The following is a 22111-nucleotide window of genomic DNA, read 5'->3' as shown; positions in this document are numbered from 1 at the left end:
TGAACTGCAAATTACTTTCAGGTTACAACCTATTATGTCGTTGATCCACGATACTTGATAGAAGTAAGTTACTGATCGGGATTTGGGAATAATCTAAAAATCTGAGTATATTAATGAGACACATTCAGCAAAGCCAATCGATTTTTGTACATTACACGGTGTGTGATGGGATATTATATTTACATTTTACATTCTAAGAAAGTTCCTTACTTCAAACAAAGGAATCCTTGGTCAATCCTTATATATATCAACAAAATTCAATGGTAAACGTTGGCTGCATAACAAAACCGAAAGTATTTATCCAACATTAGGATTGGCTGCTCGAAGAATGACCACAAAGCAGGATATCAGAATCGTTCGTGGCTGGCTGGCTGGCTGCAATGACACGAAAGTAATACACAAGAACACATCCAATTCAATTGTTCTCAAAATGCCTTTTACATTCGAAAGTACTTTACAAGAAACATGATTCAGAATCACCAGACCAAGGAAATCTTTGGGACGAGCTCCCTGAATACTATAGTTACATATTCACAAGAGCACAATATTGAAGAGGATATCGCAGAGAACAACAATCCATATGGTTGCCTAGCATCTTTCAAAAATCTTGTACAGTTTCTCCAATGAAGCTACCTGCATAAAGTTTAAAGACACAAAATATCAATAAACGAAATAGATAATGGCAGTAGTGAAATTCCTTTTCTAAGATTGAATTGTACGTTTCTTCACATCACAAAGATCATCTATCAATAATTAGTTCTTGGCTCATTCAACCAATAGGAAAATTAGGCCACACAACAACAATTATGACGTTATATTTTCAATTCTAAAACATGAATTTATCAGTAAAAATACAAAATAAAATTATTAACACTAAACAAATCTGTTGTTCAGTTAATAAAAAGTATCATTGTGTGGCTCTTTAAAATGAAAAAAAAAAGGAAATACTTCTTGCGGTAGTGACCTATGGAGGATGAAATTTGCATGGCGTAAATGCTAACGATGATCAATAGATATCATTTATTGAATTATTAAATAAAAAAAAGTATGTACATTACCCGAACAAAGGTTCCATCTGTAGCCATAGAGACAGGTGGTTTTAGAAAGAGTCTCGTGGAAGGAAAAAGTACATGTTGTATTGACCATTCACGCTGTGTCCATGCAGTCTCAGCTTCAGAAAGCAGTTCTTGCTCAACTTTATCATTGATCACGTCACTCCCTGACCACAACGTAGATTGGAGCTTAAAAAAAAATAAGCAGAAACTTGCACAAATAATGGAAGAATAAAATTCATAGCCATGTCAACATCACAATTCACAAGACACCTCCCTAAGAAGATTATTTTGTAATGATAGCTTTCATTTTTTCTTCCCAAATCCCAATTAGGAACCAGCAATTTTAAACCAGATTGAATTTGAAAGAAAATTTGAACTAGGCTGAATTTTAAATGGGGTGAAGGCCGGTGTAATCAAATTTTCAATTTGAACAGAGGGTGACAAATATCAAACTCTAAGATCATTTGGACATAAATCTCTAATAACATTTATCAAAACAATATTTCACTCCTCGCTGTTTTGTTTGTTCACCTATGACCCAGATATAGGAGGCCGGTAAGGAAGTTAGGTTATTTGAAAGTAAACAAACTAGACATTGCTCTTATACTGACTGTCAAGTGTTGTGTCATCTACCAACTAGCACTAACTGATAAGCAGGGAAGCTCATCATAACCACCAACTAAAGAAGCCTCCTAAAACAGTAGTATGGTATAAGACTCGAAATATAGACTGATCAAGGTATTTATTAATGGTCAGCATCTCCTATAGACCTAAACTCTACAAGGAGGATATTGGGTCTTCGTTAGAAGAGACCTTGTTCTATGATAATGCATGACATGGAAGAAAATGCAAGGTATAAAATGCGGGATAGTATTGTCATGTGGCACATATTTGCATGCTGATATGATTTAACAACTGCTATGTGAAACCACTTAAACCTCAAATACTTCCAAAAGGAATCAGTTGTCCAAAAGACACTGTTCAGCAGATTTTATTTTTCTTTACATTACAAAGCATCAGTGGACGTGGGTCATCCAGAAAGAACAAGTGTGAAGTCATACCAACATCACAGGTATTCCCCTCAGCACAACTATCGAGCATTTTCCTCTTCTTATAAAAAAGCAAACCCTTGCCAGATGGATTGGGTAACATTGGTGGATGCATTGCATAGAAATTTCCCAGAGCAGCCGCAACTGCCTGAATGCAATTCCTTTCATCTTCCCAATTAACCTATTGCGAAAACATATATGACAATGTTTCAGCATGCTCTGGTGAGGAAAAAAAAATAGATATGATCGACAAACACTATCGACTACATTCAACTGGCAATGAATTCAATGGAATAACAAAAGGATGAAGAGGAATGCACTTTATTACAAAGAATGTTATCAAAATAAACAACAAATTCATAGATGCTACAATCTTTTGATTGTATAAACTGAAGTAACAGCTGATAATAATATTGATGGTTCAGAAAATACTGAGAAAAGGAAATAAGATAATTTTCCATAAACAGGTGAAAATAGAGGAGATACTTGGAGGAAGGGGGAAGGGCTATAACCTACATCATTGCCTAAGCAAAGAGCAAACTCAGGGATGTGATCCATGTCAGGTGTATACTGGTCAAGTATCACAGGAAGTCTAGAAATGTTTCCATGTTTGTCAATATGAATTCCAAAATACTCGTCCAGCATTTCAGCCTTTTGTTTCAGCAGTTCTGTGTTCATCTGAAGCAAAGGGAAAGAAATACCCATATTTATATCAACAACAAGGATTCAATAGGGAACTATGATAGGCAAATATGGTTGCACAATATATTGTAGCATTCATAAAACTGGCACAGATCTAAAACCAACACCGCGCGCGCGCGCGCGGGGGGGGGGGGGGGTGTACTTCTGCAATCTTCTCCTTCAAGTTGTCATCATCATTACATTCTGAAACTAAATCCTCTTCCTTCAGTGCCAAGATAATCAAGTCTTTCAAGGGGGCTGGATCACTTAGTTGTATAGCATTGAATTGGCCAAAACGGCTAAGAACTTGCTGATACATAAGCTCTTTGCTGCAAATAATTAAACAGAGCATCAAATACCACTCCCTTTGACCCTTTGAGCTTAAAGTATTAGGTAAAGGCCCATAAACAATTTTATATATCTGACTTAATTGATCATAAACTAGTAAATCTCTAGTAGCATGGTCAAAAACTATGTATCACAATCTGGAAACATATCAAATCATACTTTATAAGGGTTTCACAAGAAAACCTTAAATCAAATTTGTTTCAACATTCATATGCTATAAAAGTTACTTAACATATACTTTAAAAAAACACATGCCTACCTCAAGTTTACAACATTAGCAAGATAAAGATGAGTATTATGCTGCAGCAAAGCGAAAACATCATCTGCCATTCCAACATATGTACAGTGCCTTACAATGTCCATCATGCCTATAAAGTTGATACCCAGTGAAACATTTTTTACATCAACATACATCACAAAATGGAGTCATTATATGAGTAAGGTAGATACAAACTTGGGTGACAGTTGCTATTGATATCATCAAGAAGCTGTTGGACGCTAGTTAGATCTGTAGAATCTTTCGGGTTCCTTCTTTGTCGAATTGAGTTCCTAAGAAGGGACAACACAACTTCTTTGTCACATAGAAGGATTGGGACCTAATTCAAACTAAAAAGCTTTATATATGAGACAGAAAGAGAAGGGGGAAATTCAAGAGCCCATAGCTTATATATTCCTCTCAATTCAATTATCTAAGGAGGTTTTGATTATTCTTGCAAGTCCAAGCATTCGATAGAACTTAGAAGAATGTTAAGAAAAAGAGAAGAAAACATATTCAACAATTATATAGAAACTCAACTACAAGTCGTTAATATGAAAATAAGCCTAAATCAAATAACAAACTTTAAACACAAATACGCGGAAGCAGGGAAGGAATTAAGTTTGACAATTTAACTATTATTATTTATAGAACCCCCCACCCACACTTTCCATCCTTGTCTAAATGGTTGTATCAAGTTTATAAGGTTTATACTTTAGATACTTTGAGATTCTACACTTGGGTAGCAAATAGGCCCTGCTCAAATAAAATGATGAAATGCTGCAAAGCCTAAAAGAATGTAATAAAATTTACCAAAAACAAATGCAGATTAAGGGGTTCAAAGAAAGTTAAACATCAAGAAAGGACTATGAAATCACTGCATCTAGAAATCAATTTAAAGGCAAAGTATTAGCTTGAAGCTTGCTACATATTGGAAAAGGTACAAGAAGAAAATGTGGATCACCTTACTGCATTCAAAGTAGCTCTCTTTTCAAGATGTCCATCAAGCTTGGTTTGGATGTAGGCATGTAATCTTCCTGCAGGATCTAATGAATCTGTTCTAACCAACTTATGCACTGGAACCTTCTGTGATCTTGAACCTACCATGAATAACAATAATAATAATAATAATAATGGTGATGATGATAATCAATCAATTATAAAAAAAGTGACAGTTGCAGAGGATAACCTAAAAAGAAAGAAGAATTTCTTATACCCATTGGCAAAGGGATGAGCTTAGCCTCCTTGCTAGTAATATGAGACAGAGAACATTGATCAGCTGTCTACATAGACATGAGGCAAAATATGCAAAGAAAATGAAGGTTTTGAGTGATTGTAATTTATAAAACATAAATAAAAGACAGACTCTGCATACATGACATATCATAATTCTTCATCTAAAGAATGACTTCAATTTTTTTAAAGGGGGGATTAAAATCCAAATTGACAAGTTGCAAATGCATAAACCAAGCAATCTGTAGGCATAATATAACTACAAATCATAGTGCTTGAGGATTAAACAGAAGACTTTCACCTGCTTTCACTAATTTCAGTTGAAAGCATGAAATTCAATATGCTAAAAAATACCTGTTCTTGGTATGTCCTTGTCTCATTGGAACTCCTCAATCTTGATTCAATCACTGACTGTATCTTCTCAATGATAACTTCCTGGTTTAAAAGGCTCACCTATCCAGAAATATGATTAAGAAAATGATGAAGTTTCATTTGCATGTTTTCAGTAGGTCTACAGTATAACCGTTTACCGGAAATACACTAAAGTAAAAGATTATCAAAAATTGAAACCAAGAGAGGAAAACAAAGGATGGGTGTGGAGAAACATGTGCAGTTCAGAAGGCTTATATTATCATCATCAAAAGTTAATTAAATGGAACACTTTAATTAATTAGGACAAACAAAGTATTAATGATAGTTTTACCTCTCTCTTTGTCGGATGCACATTGACATCAACATTTTCAGGTGGTAAAACAATTGAAATATATATAAAAGGTTTAGATGCTTTTGGCAATGTTGCTGCATAAACAATTTCAATAGCTCTCTTCAATGCTGAGCATTCAACCAATCTATCTGAAAACATGAATACAAACAATTTCATGAGAATCTACAAACAAGTAGCTCATGGAAGATACAAATACATTTTCCAAAGAAGAAATTTAAATGCACAGCAATAAAACTTAGTAATATATAACATAAAATTAACTCCCTGATTCAATTTTGATATTCTCCAGAATAGTGCAAGTTTCTAGAACACACTGAGATGAGAGGACAAGTGAGATATAGCAAAAGAGAAAAGACAGAGCAACCAGTTATATTTTACTCATAGTAAATTGAATATAAGATTATGTTATTAGCAAATATAAACTTCATAAATATTAAAGAAAATACTATTAACGGCCCAAATATCCCACAGACTGTAGCTACTTTCGTAAATACCTCTGTCAGTTATGCATACTTGCATTTTTTCAGATATTCAAAGTAGACCAGTTAACCTAACAATTAACTTTACCATTTAATAGTTTCCCTTCATCTAGTATACTAATCCAGTCTAGGGTTGAAAACATGAGCTGGTAAAGGACACTTTATTTTTCCCTTTCATTTTGACCCAAAAGAAAAGGGTATTTTCATTAGGGAAAAAAAACATGAGACTCAAATGAATCATGTCATGATAACTAATGAAACAAATTCTCTGGCACCATATACTGCTAATGACAAGAGGGTTTATTGAAAACAATAAACACCTCAAAATTTTGAAAATCGCCAGTTAATGTTGTATGGATAACATATACCATTGATAAAAAGCACCATAGTGATTTTCTTGGAAGCATAATTTGCATTGGACATGTAACCCTGCATTTCAAAAATTGAAGTAGCTGGATTGTTGTCTGAAGCTTCAATTTTCATCAGATTGCGTGCAACAGAGATGCCATAAACGGATCTGATGGCATCAAGTCTAGAAGATGTGGCAACTGTGTGGACATCTGCTCTAGTAGCTCCATGCTGATTGCAAAAGAATTACATACATTGACAAACAGTATATGGAACTTACAATGTGGCTTAGATGATTGCAGTATATAAGTTCTAGTTCTAAGGCGGTAAAGACCAACCTTTCTGCAAGAAAAACTGACATTAATGTGCTGAATAGCAAACCGACTTATTAAGTCGACAATCTTAGAATAATCATCAGAAGCGTTTTGTAATGTCTTCCTCCTTGCAGCCATGTTGTAGAAAAGATTCTCCACCTAATAACACAAGCGCAAACATCAATTAAAATTACAAATAGTTTAGTGAAATCTGCACGTTGACTGTTAACATTGAGGAATGAACTATTAATATCAAATATTGTAGAAAATACCGTGTTTACATGCAACAACATTCAAAAGTTGAAGGAAAACTGATATAAAAGGCTCAGTGAAGTTGAGGGGGAAAAGAAAGAAGGATGGGAATTGGGAGTACCATAATCTGTGTTCCTTTAACGGCGGCACAAGGCCTGGGTTCATTCTCCATGAGACCATCTCTATAGGAGACCCTGTAACCATGCAGCTGGCCTTTGGTGATGGTGGTGACGGTGACATGGGCGACGTAGGTCATGCTAGCGAGGGCCTCTCCGCGGAAGCCCATGGACTTTATGGACTGCAAGTCCTCGAACGCAGATAACTTGGAGGTCGTGTGCCTCTCGCACAATATTGGCAGGTCCTCCAACTAACAAGTTAAGCAATTCATTTTTGTTGTGACTGATACATTAGTTAGTAAATTGGATTAGAGAGAGGGAGGGAGATACTCTGATTCCGTGGCCGTCGTCGGAGACTTGGATGAGCTTGAGGCCGCCGTCCTTCACGAGGAGGTTGATGGAGGTGGAGTGGGCGTCGAGGCTGTTCTCGACCAGCTCCTTCACTGCAGAAACAGGACGCTGGATAACCTCCCCCGCCGCTATTCGGTTCACCACTGACTCGCTCAGCCGCTGGATTCTCGGTGGCTCCTTCGCTTCTTCTTCTTCTGGTAGTGGTACCGGTGATTCTTCGTGTTCAATCTCCATGTCTATCGACACTCGCAACTGACGTGACAAGGGTTACTGGTTGTTCCTCAATACTAGCGCCCTCACTGCTTTTATTTTGGAGGGAATAATTGTACCGTTCTTGTATATATATAGTTCTTGGCTTCAGAAGTTGTAACTTAGGTTAGGGCCTGGCCCGGCCCGTTAGTTGTAAACCCATATGGCTCTTGTAGACAATATATTTAACTTAATTAGTACAAATATAATTTTTGTGTGCAGTGCGCCGCCGGAGGACACATAACAGATTAACAGCAGCATTATTCAATTCAAATATTATATTATAGTCAAGTTCCTTACTGGAAATAAAGGAGCCCTAAGCTAAGATTCATGTTGAAGAATTTGATATTAATATCAAGATAGTTTGGGATCGATATCGATATTGATGCAGAGTAGCACGTGGAGGGTGAGGTCGTGTATCCGCTGCGAATTGGCCTCACTGCTCACGCGACCGCGCCATCGCCATCGTCATCACACTCCTCCCATGGACACCAACGCTTCTGCTGCTGGGGAACAACGCATCACTCGTGTTCTCTTTTGCGGACCCCATTTCCCTGCTTCCCATGAATATACGACACAATATTTGCAGAGCCATTCATTTATCAAGGTCGCTCCTACGATACCTTCCTTTATTCATCTCATATAATACTACTACTACTACTGTATATCTTAATAGTAATATCTATGTAGGTTGATGTTCTCCCTCTCGAACATGTGCCCCAAGCAATTCCCAACTATCACGTCTGCATAGTTAAAAGCATGAAGCTTGATTCACATATTATTTCTCGTGCAGCTCGGATGCAGCTTATAATGCAGTATGGTGTTGGTATCGAAGGTACTACTTTCTCTACTTCCCCAATTTACTCTCTCCGTGCTTCAACCCCCTTTACTCACCTATTTCAACAAGCTAGGCGTTGATGTTGAAGCTGCCACCAAGCACGGAATCAAAGTTGCTAGGATCCAAAGTCATGCTACAGGAAATTCTGCTTCATGCGCAGAAATGGCCATATATTTAATGTTGGGTCTCCTCCGAAAGCAAGTATGCCACCTTCCATTTTGAAAACTAAAAGTTCCCTCCTGTTTTGATCAAAAGGCTGTTTAATCTTTTGGAGCCAAAAAATATTCTTCTTGCAGAATGAACTGCAAATTTCCATACAACAGAGGAAGCTTGGAGAGCCAATTACTGAAACCTTACTTGGGAAAACAGTTAGTATATTGATTCTTCTCTTTAAGACAAATAAATCTTTGTATGCCTTGGACTTGCTATCTTCTTTTCTCGTTACCTGCATTATATGGAATATTGTTTTTCTTTCTGGTGACATCATTAGTGCATATTGTTAAAATTAAGTGTCTACTGTCTACTGTTTCTCTCTAAATAAATTATATAATTTGATAGGTTGCTTGGGAAAATATATAATTGATACTATTGTCATATTGTCAAATGACAGAAGTGTGTATCATGTGTAGATAAATCATGAAGATAATATATTTTCACTTTCCATATCTGTATATCTTGCTTGGTGTGACTGTAGTTTTAGCAATCATCGAATATACTGTTTGTGGAAATCTAAACTTCATGATAATGTAGATATTCATTTTGGGATTTGGAAACATTGGAATGGATTTGGCACATCGATTGCGACCATTTGGTGTAAAAGTAATTGCCACAAAGCGGAGTTGGACTTCATGCACCCAGCACCCTAGCAAATTAATCAGAAGTACGATTGCTGTGGATTATTACTAGTACATAATAAACAATCCTAGTTTGTTCTTCTATATCATGATGTGTTCCATATTATTTTGTTGAAGGTAATGTGGATGATCTTGTTGATGAGAGGGTTAATCATGAAGATATGTACGAGTTTGTGAGGAAAGCTGACATCATCGTTTGCTGCTTACATTTAAACAGCGAAACGGTTTGTGGCTTTATCCAGTCCTTCATTGTTAATTATTTCTGTTACTTTTTGCTTGTTTTCTTCCACTTTTTATTTCACTATAGGTATAAGAAGTCTGTGAAAATGTTTTTAGAACATTAGATGGTTGGTTCAAATGTCTGAAAGTTTTTCTTGGTGGTACATGATATTTTAAGTTGGTAAACAGGCACTCTTATTCGTGTTCTGTCCTATCTTCCTTGATCCTTGGTTATTTTAACAGAGATTGTTATTATACCTTTCTTTAGTAGTAAATATACCGTCTTGGACCCTGGATTCAGTTAATAAATGTTTAGATACTTATTGACATGGATGTGATTTTGTTTTACAGGCTGGTATTATAAACAATGATTTCATATCTTCCATGAAAAAGGTTTGTCACCATTGGAGATGAACTTGTGTAGTTTGTTTACTTCTCTTCATATGCTAGATCAGCTCATTATGCACTTAAGTAGAAAGAATAGTTTGTCTGTAATTGATTGTTAATTCTTGTTGACGATCTTATTCTTGAAAGAGAGATGGGAGACAAATACTAACTTGAGAGATTAGAGGATGTACTATGGGAAGATATGGTTGCAGAATTGGATATTTATTTCATATAGGTTAGATAATATATTATATGTACTGCTGAACTTGCTCAGCTAGAAGAGTCCTAACATCTGAAACAAGAGCTTTTGCTTCTTGTTTCATTGTGAATCCATTATTGCGTTCACCTGCTGTAGCATCATCAATTTGTACCATAAATGAGAAAAGGCAAGAAAAATAGCATCTGATTTAAGTATATCTAGCATTTGATGCATTAATATCTGGCTATTATGATACAATTTAATAATTGTAGGGTGCCCTTTTGGTGAATATTGCTAGAGGCGGTCTTATGGACTATGAGGCTGTGATCAAACATCTTGAATCAGGCCATTTGGGAGGGCTAGGAACTGATGTTGCCTGGAATGAGCCATTCAACCCTGATGATCAGATATTGAAATTTAAGAATGTTATCATGACTCCTCATGTTGCTGGCGTTACTGAACATTCTTATAGAACCATGGCTAAGGTACGTCTCCACAATTATCTGGACTTGGATCAGTAACAAGTCATTTTAGCTGCGTTGGGAATTGTTTTGTGTTTTACATTACTGTTCTAGATCACACTAACCATTACATTCCATTATAATTTATTATCATTAGAGGAAGAAAGAGAGAGTAAGCAGGAAAACTTGTACTGTGAAAATCATAACTTTTCATGCCAATTGATCTGGCGCAGGCTGTCGGTGACGTCGTTCTTCAACTTCATGCTGGGCAGCCTCTGACAGGGATAGAGATAGTCAACTGAATTACGGCAAACTGGTCTTCAATTTACTTATTTCACAAATAGGTTAATTTGAGGTGTCGAGGCACTTTCAAAATTGTATTGTATAATGAAATAAGAAAACTGAGACTAGTTAGTGATTTGGTGTTGGACATTAGTTGATCTTTTATTGTTATAGTGAACCAACCGTTCTTCAACATTTGGTTGTGGGGAAATACATTGTCAAAGTATTTTTTCAAATTTTACTCGTTAATTAAATTGATTCTTCAAATTTTCATTCAATCAAATTATCAATCATATTCTTCCTTACTTTTCTGTCTAAACTTTGTTTTTCTGTGGGGAGGGTTTTATTTGACAATTATATTATATATACACTAAAAATTAGTTACTATATCAATCACTTGTATAAAATATGTATTGAAATATAAAATACATATTAAAAATAAATTAAATAATTCATGTATGTATGTGTGTGTGCGTGTTTAGTGATTTTTTTTTGTGTGCACATATTATTTTTATTAAAAATATTATTTGTATATTAAAAGTAACCACTAAAATTAGTCACTATGTATTTATATATAAATACATGAGTTGTTTAATTCATTTCAATGTGTATTTTGTATTCTAATATATATTTTATACTTAGTGGTTAATTTTATTATTTTAGTATATACCTAACATAGTTAATTTTTATTTATCTAAATTCTAAACTTGTTTGGGGCGGGGAGTTGGAACTCTCACAAAGTTATGGCTATATTTTAAACCTAATGTAGAATTTTAAATCCTACAAATTTTGATATACAATTTTAGAATATATTAAAAACTCACACAAATAAGTTTAGTTTCTAAAAATTATAGCTTTTTTTAAAATCCCTACACTTGAATGAAACAGAAATTTAAAGGAAAGACGAAAAATACAAAAACCAATTCAATGTAAGAAGAGGAGAAACAGGTGGTTTAATTAAATGAAAATTTAGAAAATCAACTATCGGATAAAATTTAAAGAATTTGAATCCTTTAAAATGAAAATTAGCAGAGTGATAAAGTGAAAAAGTAATCACTATTATTTTTATAATTTCCATAAAATATGTATATCATTATCTTAATTTAAGAGTGATTAATTTTTCATTTTATTACTTTACCATCTTCACTTTAGAGAATCTTGATCCAAATTTAAAATACCGTTTTGACCATTTATACTTTGCGTGGATATATAATAAGTGCCATTTAAGATTTGTTTTGACTTTTGATTATATTCTACATTATATCTTAAGTGGCCTTTGGTCTCCCCGAACATTAGCAAGTAGTAAGGTTTTGGTCCATCTATTTTATGGTGTATGCTGTCTGAAGATGCTTTCTGGATCTCTGCCAATTGCCATATATGTGTCCCATAAGGACCTAATTGATGTGATTTACAAATGTATTCGCCTGTGGAATAGTAACGAAGGGAATCAATTAACTATATGTACTCTCTATTACCCGAATTAGGGTAGTGAGAGCGCGTAATGTGACACAAGTTCTAATAGCCTATATCACTATTCACTGTACATCAAAACTAGAATAAACAAATTTATCTTAACTTGTACTCCAAAAAAGAGTTTCCTCTCCAAACAATTATCCTCTTTTGATGGATTTAATTTGGTTAAGACTTATTTATTCTACAAGACTTCATTTTATTGTTCTTAATCTTGGAGGAATGCAAGTATAGGCCCTAGCATATCAATGAAACACTGACGGCTTTAAACTCATTCGCCTTTGTCTTGCTCAATCTCCTGTATATATTAATATAGAGGAACCATTAGATTAAAAGCTTCCATAAGATGTCATGTTGAGAACAACACAGATAATAGAGAACATTGTCACTCTGAGAAGTGAGAACACTGCCATGGACGATTTTGATCGTAGCGAAAGCGAATACATCTGCTTCTATACTTCTAATTATTAAAAGGAACTAACTGTTTTGCATTAAAAAAAATATTCAAGTTTCCAATAACATACAAGATATTTAATATCTTTTTAAAAAGAAAGTAAAAATAATTAGAGAATATTTTAAGATACAACAACAACAACAACAAAGCCTTGTCCCACTAAGTGGAGAGAATATTTTAAGATGATATGGAGAAATCCAAGTAAGAATACCGAATCTTACCCTTAGAAAGGGTAAAAGGACACCTGCTTTTATGGTTGGTATTTTATGGGCACTAATAATGCTATCCACAACCTACAAAACCCTTCTACCTGAAGAATTTGAAAGCCCTGTTACTTTCGACCTATAAATTTTTCTCTCTCTACCAACCTTTCCCATATTTTTCTCCAGTGCAAGTGCAAGTTAACCACATGCTTTAAAATAGCATCAACCTTAGCATTATAATATAAACAGTTCTAATTATTTGTGCATTATTATGTACAATTCAATTCATCAAGAAAGAACATATGAATGGCTTATAACTGTAATTGAGTGGAAAAAGTTACTATGACCTTGTTACTATTTTGTCAGACATCCCTTACCTTCAGCCTAACTTCTGAGTGTGGACGGAGGAGCGGCTTCTTTGGACTTGAAGGAACAGATGAGAACTTCTGGACCAGAACTTTGAAGCATGGTACAAGTGCTATGTATAGGGCTCCCAAAATAACAGGTGATGCAGCTAACCACCCTAATAGCTGGGAAAGGTTTTCGACAAACAAATAACTATTAATATGTCATCAATATTTTAATTTTGAAAATGAAATGAAGGTTGGATCACGCAGAAATCATAGTGCAACTCAAGCAGAGAGGAATTCATTGTGAATAGAAAAACATGAATTCATTTGACAAGCTAGTAAAACAGAATATCGTACTATATCATAAGTGATTATGATAACATTAGCAATGATTGTTTTAATATTTCAACGGAGACAATACAAGCAGCCCAACTCTCCGCATGATTAACAATTATAATATGAATTTCAAGCATCCATCCCACTATTAGCTCCATTCATTTTCGTAATATAGCTCAGTTCAACTAATGTAAAATGGATATCACAATCATATTCTGAAAAACAGGACCGAAATTGATATATTAAGCAAATAAACCACTATTAGTCTTCTTGAGACAGATACCAAAGAGAAGGATATGGTGGTACCTACCGCATGAGCAATACTTAATAGGACTTCATGTGAAGCTCTGCCAGTAAGAACTTTCTTCAAAGCATCAGATGTTAAAGTGAAATGAGGTCCACCACAGATGAATTCACCAAAGCGTAAAAATGGTACAATGAGACTGAAATGCCAAATGAATATCCATAATTCTCACTATAATAGAATCAAGATAAAACCGCATGTATAAGAAACTACAAAAATAAACATCCATCACATGACATAATGGGGGAAGGCATACAAGCAACATTAGAAGTATCCCAGCCATTTTTCATTGGTTTTAAGGCTAACAACATATATGTTTCTTATAATATAAAACTAATCCAAAATAGATAGGGAGTGTAAACTTGAATTTCTCACTAGTAACCACTAATCACTCCTAAAGCACTGGGTTCCCAGTTGGTAGAGTCAACCACATAAATCAATCAAAACTATTGGGTTCTACTAACAACCACATGAACAACAAAATACAAATACAATGATTCACCATGGCACTGGAATGCGGATGCAAATAGATATTAGAATTGAATGCAGCATACCTCAGCTCTACTGGAGTTGCAATGAAGTTTGCAAGCATGACAGTTGGGGCATGGCAATTTGAGCCAAGCAATGCAATAACGATCCCACAGAGGAATACAGTGACACCTATTAGAAAAAAGATTAGGATGTCTAACAAAATGTAGGCAACAATTTAATTAAGAGAAATGCTAGAGGGTCATCACTCATCAGATTTATTATTTTTGGCCATCACTTTTAGCAATCAATCCAATTCCTTTTAGTCTAGTAATCCAACAACATACTTTAGCTCACACTTTTAAATATTAATGGCTAAATGAGGGCCAAAAACAATAAATTCTGATGGCCCTGGCATTCCTCTTTAATTAAATCAGCTTATTCTAAGACTTGAATTGCAGGTAGGTTAATTAGAAATACCACATATAGGAAATACTCCCAATGTAATTCCAAGAGCAGCAGAGAAAGCCAGCTGACTGGGCTCAGCACCTCTGTAAACAAACAGCCCCGAGAAGAAATTCAGACACTATGAACCGATAAAGATTTCCATTTCAGAAACGTCTTAGCATAACCAATATTCAACACAGATTATTCTGTGATTGGAGTGAAGAATAGTCATCAACACTGAAGGATCTCTCTCTTAAATTCAGAAGCAGATCTCGTCTAGTGATTACATATGCACAAAAAATAAATAGCAGATCAGAGCCGAGAAAGGGAGATAAGTTTGAAACAGAACCTTCGGAGAATCGAGATAAGAGGATCGGTGATCTTCTTCTGGAACCAACTGGTTATTCCCGTCTTCCCAGTCGCCATATTCGCCCAAAGATTTCAACTTTGAGGTTTGAAGTTTGATGAGCCACGGGATTGGAAACCCCAGCTCCAATACACACCAAAATGTTAGAGAGAGGAATAAGACAATTTTTTCTTTTTCTTTTTGGGGAAGGAAAGAACTTTGAACTTAGCATATATATTTTTTTATTAAATTTTATTAATTATTTTCTATTTTATTATAAATTTAATTTTAATACACTATAAATATAAAAAATTTTAGACACTAACTACATTCGTTTTCTTCTTTCTTACATTATTATTCACTTGATTAATGTAAAATAATTTTATTTTTATTAACATAATATTATATTATTAAATATATATATAAAATTTTAGTATATTAAATTATTTTATTATTATAGAAAATAGTGAGGATGGATAAGAATCAATTATTTTGTTGGATTAATGATCGACTTATGAGTGTTCACAAATCACATACAGACCTCTAAGTGCACCATATTTGTAGCCAGATTAGAGTGGAATAGCTCGATTAGTTTGCTGATAGTTTTGCAGCAATGCAGCATGTATAGCAACTGTCCTATTTAGTAAATTAACGAACTAGTTAGTTTGAGTTGTGTTAGAAGTTTGTTAGGCTGTTGCTAATGGAGGAGTGCTACACATACAAGTTATTTGGTTTACAAGTCATATAAGTTGGGAGAAACTTAACAAAAAGCACGTTGACCCATATACAATTTTCGTGCTTCGCATTCCTCCTTCTCCTCCTCCTCTTCCTTCTTCTTCTCTTTCTTCTTCTCCTACTCTTCTTCTTCTTCTTCCTCCATGAAAACGAGCTTCTTGTCAAATTTTTTCGATCTCCTTCGTGCGTTCAATCTCTCTTTGCTTTTTCATTCGTTGTTTAATCTGCGTTTATTACTAGTATTCTTGCTTCGTTTTTTTCGATTTTTATGGTTTTTGAAATCAAGCTTTGAAATCGTTTTGAAGATAATGAAACTTTAGAAATACACCCAAACGGTTACAGAAATACACCCAAACGGTTACAGGAATTCACTCAAACGATTACAGAAATACACTCAAAGGATTACAAAAATACAACTAAAGGATTTAAAAAATACACCCAAAATTCGTTGAAGTATACCTTATGTATAATTCAGAACTCTTCCTCTTTCTCTTCCTCATCTTCTGCTGCTTTTTCTTCTTCATTTTCTTATTTCATATTCTCATAATTCTTTTTTGGAGAAAAAATCAAACAAAGAAAAAAATACATAATGTTGCAAAATCAAAAGAAGAACGAAGAGAAACACGACGATGAAGATGAAACACTTCAAAGAAGAAGAAGAAGAAGAATGAGAAGGAAAAGAGGAGGTATGGAAAAAGAAAAAGAAAAAAAAATAAATGACTTGTATGACTTGTATGAAAAAACGCTTATATATGTGGAGAATTCAGATTAGCTGTATATATACTAGCTCATGATAATGAAGTCATGCCTTTTGTTATTCTCTAATATCTCACACTTTGAGTCACTCTTTTGCATGAAGCAATTTCATTTTCTTACCGAAACACTTCGCAGCTAAACAGACTTTTATCATAATACAGTGAGCATGGAGTTGTAAAAAAGTGTAACCACCCTGTGCAAGATCACATTTTTAAAATGATTCGTGTAAAGCAACGTTTGCACGATTTGTTCATCAATGGAAGCGAACATGCATAAAAGAGTGCCAAATCAAGAGAACCAAATGTTCTCAGCAAGCAATATGCAAATTTTCGCTGATGGTTCAGTTCAACACGTTTCAAGCCCAAGCAACAAGATCCAACACGAATTTGCTGCAAGATTCATTCAGCCATTTCTATTTGCACTCTAGCGAAACTCCTGGAATCTCTCTCACGAATGCTCTACTAACTACTTTGAACTACCACCCGTGGCCAAGGTCAGCGTTGATTTCCCTCAAATCAAAGAACAAGCTCAAGTTCATTGATGGAACTTTACTCAAATCAAAGAAAGAAGATCCTTCATTTGAGGCTTGGGACCACTGCAACACGTTCGTCTTGTCTTGGCTGCATGGATCTCTAAGTCCAAAAATATTCCAGAGCGTTTTGTGGTGTGATAACGCCTAGGAATTATGGATGTATCTAAAACACATATTCTACCAAGGTGATCTGTTTAGAATTGCATATCTTGAAAAAGAATTATTCTCAATTAGACAAGGTGAGCTCAATATTACTTCCTATTACACAAAACTGAAGAGTATTTGGGAGGAATAGATGAATTTAGACCTATCTTGTGTGTTCTTGTCTGCATAGTTGAAAGTGTGGAAGGAGTCTTGAAATGATTCGAGAGTATAGAAAGCAGTCTCATGTAATTAGGTTCTTTTGAGGATTGAACGATCAATATGTAAATGTGCGCTCCCAACTCATGCTTGTCAACCCCTTACTAAATGTGGCAACAGCTTTTTCTTCGCTTTTACAACAAGAAAGACAAATGTTACACTCTATTGACCCTGAATCTGGATTGATGGTGAATGCTATTGAGGTCAATGCATTCAGGACTTACCAAAGCAGTGGAAATAACTTGATTAGAGGAAGAGGACGGGTTCATAGGGGAAAAGGTAGAGGAAATGGTCGAGGGATGCCTAAATTATGCTTTTATTGCGGAAAGAATGGACATTTGGTGGAAACATACTATCACAAACATGAATTTCCACCACACATGCAAAGAAATCAATTCAAAGGAAACAACACTATATGTCAAGTCAAGTGAGCTTAATAAATTCTATTACTACTGCGAATAATGAAGAAAAGAGCACTGAACCTTTGAGCCAAAGGGATGTAAAGGTCAAGCTAGATGGCTTGTTTTCGAATAAGCAAAAGGAAGCACTCATTGTCTTGTTCCAACAACAACGCAGTGACTTTCCAAATAATGGGAATTTGGCTTCTGTACATGCACCATCTGCAGGTACCTTCTATCTTCTCTCAATTTCTAACCATATATTAAACTGTCATAACTGGATTTTGGATATAGAAACTAGTGTTCATATGTCATTCTCACTCGATTTCTTTCAATTTGTTAAAACAATTCAGTCACTTCAAGTAATTATGCCAAATGGATCTAAAATTGTCACAACTATTTCTGGAACAATTTTCTTCTCAGCAAATTTTTACTTGACTCATGTGTTATATGTTCCAACTTTTAAATATAATCTGATTTCAATTTCTAAAGCAACTGATACACTTTCTTGTTTTTTTTTTTTTTTGTTCAATACACATAATTGTGAGAATTAGGTGCAACTTATCTTAAAAATGATTGGAGCTGCCAATCAAAAAAGGAGATTGTAAATAAATAAACATCAAACCAATGTTAACAATATCAAGTCTCACAACTATAACTATAGTAGAGGGTGATCATGCTAAATTTGTAAATTCTACACATACACACAGACATAAGGGGGCGAGTGGAGGCCTCGGTTCCAGCTTTTTTTAAAAAGAAAATAATAGTAATAAATTATTAAGTATGATTTAATTTTTTTAAAAATTTATTTAATATTTAGTTTATTATAAATAAAAGTTCAGTCCAACATAAATATTAATGATTTCTAATATTTAAAAAGTGAGTAACAATGTTAAAAAAGTCTGAAAAAGATATTATTATTAAGGATCCTGCTGGGGAGACAATGGACTATTTGTACAATGTGATTAAACTGATTTTGGGTTCACCAAGAATCGAACTCTTGTGACCTCTCGAATTTAGAGCTCTAATACCATGTCATGATATCATTCATCCCAAAAATTTCAGCTGATTGAAAAAGGTAACACTAATGGTTATATCTCTAATACTCCCTAAACTTCTATTGTACACATTGTACAAATATTCCATTGGCTCCTCGTACTTTTCCTATTACTAATATTTTTTAATTAAATAAAATTTTTCAAAATTCATAAAATGAATTCTTTTTCTTTTTTTAATCGTCTTTCTTGATTCATTTGGTATTAATTCTTTTTGTTTCAACTGCTATAACTGAAAGATCTTTTCAGCTAGGAATATTGTGAAGAATGACTAAGAAACAAAATAAAAGATGAATTTCTTGCTAATTGCCTTTTAATTATATTGAAAAGAAAATTGCTGAAAATTTTGACACAAATTCTATTATCGATGAATTTTATGATACGAAGAATCGACCACTTCGTTAATAAAAATTACGCACATATTTTTTGTATTTTAAAATATATTTTTTATCAGTATATTTTTGTAATACATCTTACATTATATAATTTTTTATATAATTTTTTAATATTATATATGTTATTGTCCCATAATAATATTTGTGGATCCGTCCTTCATATTGCATACACACACAAGATCATTCATGCATCTGATGCAACAATGTAGCATCATCAATTAGGACACATTTCATGTAATAAAATACAACAAATAAAAAATGCTTTTCCATTCATTTCATCTCATAACAGAGATACCATGTTCTTCAGGTCATTATGCAAAGCAAAAATGCTTGCCTTTTGATAAAAATCACACAAAATCTGAAAATATATTTGACTTGGTGCACACAGACATACATATAGGAATTCATAGTCACACCATCCATCTCAGGTCACAAATATTTTTTTCATAATAGTAGAAGTCAAAAGATGGTGAGTGAGAGGCGGATGAGTGAGAGAAGTGAGAGGGGTAGAGTGGAAAGTCACGTGTTTTTTTAGCACAAATTTAATTTTTTGAAATTTAAAAATTAAATTATTTCAAAAGTTGATTTCACTTGACCGCATATGTATACTTGAATGGAAAATCTTAGCTTCATATATATCTGCCAATCGGGCATCATAACGGACACGGAGTAAATAATATGCAATCTTCTGAATCATAATGTTGTTTTCATTTTTTCCTTTGGACAAGGCATAATAATAATGTCGTATATTACTCGTAAAATCAACGTGGATATCATTGGATCCCTGGATCAGACTCTAAACGCAACATGGTTGCAGCAAATTAAAGAATTAGCCTCATGTTAGCCACACATTGCAGAACATGCATACTCTAATGTCCACACGTGTATTTTGATTTTTGTCTGAGGAGAGAGAATAATCGGGCGATCTGATTTAAATTTAGGTACGAAAACCTAAAGTGTGCATGCCCTATGTGTCGCGCGTGAGGGCTCTCTCTCACAAGTCTCATTCCATGCGAGCGAGCTCTCTCTCTCAATTTCCTTTCTCAGAAATCCGCTGAATCCCATTCTCTTCTCCTTTCTTTTTCAATCTTCTTCCACTTATTTAAAGTTCCAAAAAACTTCAATTTCAGCAACACAATATCAAAGAAACTGAAAATTAAAATATTGATCGTTCTAAATTTCATATTAGTAATTATCTCAATCATTTTAATTATATAAATTATTATTTAAATTTTTTTTATCCAACAAAAATATTAATAATAATATTAAAGATTAATATTATTTATATTGATTAAACGCTAGTTAATATTAGCGTGTTTAAATCCAAACCGATTTAAATTAAACCGTTCATCCAATCCAATTCAAATCAAAAACCAATTAAAATTGCACTAATTCGAATTTGTTTGGATTCTATTTTTTGCAAACCGCTTGATTGAATCAGATTTCGGATCTACTTTTCATAACCGATCCAATCCAATCCAAACCGCACAATGTGCTATAATATTATTATTTTATTATTATATTTACAATTATACTTATAACATGTTCAATTTGTTATACATTTTTTTATTATTCATGTATTATTATTATTATTTAATAAATATTTTATATTCAAAATATTATTTATTTATTTATTTTAACTAACCTATAATTTTATTTCTATTGTTATGTTATCGTTGGCTTTTTAAGATATTGTTAAGACTTGTTATGTCATTGTTGATTATTTAAAATTTAATGTTGAGACTTGTTATATGCATTTATTTTTTTTTTTAAATCGCAAATCCAAATCGCTTGTAATCGGATCGGATTTTCAACAAAAAATCACCCAATTTAAACTGTACTGCACATAAATTAAACGTTCGGATCGGATAATTTTTTTTTCTTAAAATCGAACCAAACCGCATTCCAAACACCCTAGTTAATATACGGTAGTTAGAAATGTGTTATTATATTCAGTTAGTAAATATTGTTAACATAGGTTTATATATTAGAAAATATATTTTTAGTTTGTTAGAATTATATTTTATATATAATTTATTAGAAAATAAATTAGAATAAATATTAGATCAATTAGTATCATTTATATTTATATAATATATATATATATATATTAAATTATTAATATAAAATTTTTGTAAAATAGATTTAACATATTTTTAAAAATTAGATATTTTAAATTTTTAATAATTAATTAATTAATTATTAGATATTTATTAATATATTTATTGTAATTAAATTTTTAGTTAGTTTTTTTTTATGACTTAAGTTTTTAATTAGTTAAGTAATTTACATGTTATACGTACGTAATGCAATAATACAACAATTAAATTTAGGGGTTAAGTACGATTTTAATTTTTAACGTAGAGGTCAAAAATTTGTTTCGTTTTCAATCTTTTTTTCGCTATAAAATGGTTCAAAGGTTTACCTTAATTCTAAAATGAGTTAAGTACTTTTTCGTCCTTAACGTCTTGGGTGAAAATCAAAATTGTCCCCAATTTTTTTTTGTTATTAAAATCATCCTCAACGTTACAAAACATTATAAAATCATCCTTTTGTTCATAATAATTTTTGAAATGACATAAAACTCTTTTCCTATTATCACTACCTAGTACCCACAGTACGTCAGTACCCCACCCATTACCCCATCCTCCCTTATCCCACCCCTTTCCACCTAAAACAGAAAAACGAAAATGAAACTAAAATGAAGAAAAGGAACAAAAGAAGGAGAAGAAAGAAAAGGAAATGAACAAGAGGGAGGTGAGGGCAAGAAAGATGGTTATGATACCAATGGTTATGATGCTGGTGAT

The 22111-nt window shown here is 33.5% G+C and overlaps 3 protein-coding genes across 4 annotated transcripts; 1 reads left to right on the top strand and 2 right to left on the bottom strand.

The window, feature by feature from the left end:
• Positions 1-89: 89 nt before the first annotated feature.
• Positions 90-7531, bottom strand: LOC130982768 (DNA mismatch repair protein MLH1). Of its 2 annotated transcripts, none has more exons than XM_057906852.1 (15): positions 7186-7531; positions 6861-7106; positions 6512-6646; positions 6194-6404; positions 5326-5474; positions 4977-5075; positions 4579-4672; positions 4354-4489; positions 3588-3682; positions 3393-3501; positions 2949-3114; positions 2621-2782; positions 2117-2285; positions 1059-1219; positions 90-633 (listed from the first exon to the last, which is right to left on the bottom strand). In XM_057906852.1, exons 1-15 carry the CDS (start codon positions 7438-7440, stop codon positions 589-591), a joined length of 2232 nt encoding a protein of 743 aa, XP_057762835.1. In that variant the 5' UTR covers positions 7441-7531; the 3' UTR covers positions 90-588. The 2 variants fall into 2 exon arrangements, with proteins under 2 accessions (XP_057762835.1, XP_057762836.1); XM_057906853.1 differs by having other exon boundaries at positions 4606-4672.
• A 140-nt stretch (positions 7532-7671) lies between these two features.
• On the top strand, positions 7672-11000 carry LOC130982769 (uncharacterized). The gene is made up of 9 exons (XM_057906854.1): positions 7672-8062; positions 8146-8290; positions 8367-8494; positions 8590-8661; positions 9044-9173; positions 9265-9371; positions 9718-9759; positions 10225-10437; positions 10647-11000. The coding sequence occupies exons 1-9, from the start codon at positions 7841-7843 to the stop codon at positions 10713-10715; spliced, it is 1128 nt and encodes a 375-aa protein (XP_057762837.1). The 5' UTR covers positions 7672-7840; the 3' UTR covers positions 10716-11000.
• A 933-nt stretch (positions 11001-11933) lies between these two features.
• On the bottom strand, positions 11934-15271 carry LOC130983169 (uncharacterized). Its single transcript, XM_057907355.1, has 6 exons — positions 15077-15271; positions 14761-14831; positions 14367-14472; positions 13819-13951; positions 13200-13352; positions 11934-12463 (listed from the first exon to the last, which is right to left on the bottom strand). The coding sequence occupies exons 1-6, from the start codon at positions 15151-15153 to the stop codon at positions 12437-12439; spliced, it is 567 nt and encodes a 188-aa protein (XP_057763338.1). The 5' UTR covers positions 15154-15271; the 3' UTR covers positions 11934-12436.
• Between the last annotated feature and the right edge of the window lie 6840 nt (positions 15272-22111).

The sequence above is a fragment of the Arachis stenosperma genome, chromosome 5 (assembly GCF_014773155.1).
Source record: "Arachis stenosperma cultivar V10309 chromosome 5, arast.V10309.gnm1.PFL2, whole genome shotgun sequence".
NCBI lineage: Eukaryota > Viridiplantae > Streptophyta > Magnoliopsida > Fabales > Fabaceae > Arachis > Arachis stenosperma.
The sequence above is the reverse complement of the archived record's forward strand: the minus strand, read 5'-3'. Positions and strand labels throughout refer to the sequence as shown.

Coding starts and splice junctions, on each gene's coding strand:
- LOC130982768 (XM_057906852.1), bottom strand. CDS start 7,440: ATGGAGATTGAACACGAAGAATCACCGGTACCACTACCAGAAGAAGAA. Junction 5,076..5,325: donor TGCATCCGACAAAGAGAGAG/GTAAAACTATCA, acceptor ATTTCTGGATAG/GTGAGCCTTTTAAACCAGGA. Junction 4,490..4,578: donor AAATTCTTCTTTCTTTTTAG/GTTATCCTCTGC, acceptor TATTCATGGTAG/GTTCAAGATCACAGAAGGTT.
- LOC130982769 (XM_057906854.1), top strand. CDS start 7,841: ATGCAGAGTAGCACGTGGAGGGTGAGGTCGTGTATCCGCTGCGAATTG. Junction 9,372..9,717: donor TACATTTAAACAGCGAAACG/GTTTGTGGCTTT, acceptor TTTGTTTTACAG/GCTGGTATTATAAACAATGA. Junction 10,438..10,646: donor CTTATAGAACCATGGCTAAG/GTACGTCTCCAC, acceptor GATCTGGCGCAG/GCTGTCGGTGACGTCGTTCT.
- LOC130983169 (XM_057907355.1), bottom strand. CDS start 15,153: ATGGCGACTGGGAAGACGGGAATAACCAGTTGGTTCCAGAAGAAGATC. Junction 13,952..14,366: donor GCAACTCCAGTAGAGCTGAG/GTATGCTGCATT, acceptor TTGGCATTTCAG/TCTCATTGTACCATTTTTAC. Junction 13,353..13,818: donor TATTAAGTATTGCTCATGCG/GTAGGTACCACC, acceptor AACCTTTCCCAG/CTATTAGGGTGGTTAGCTGC.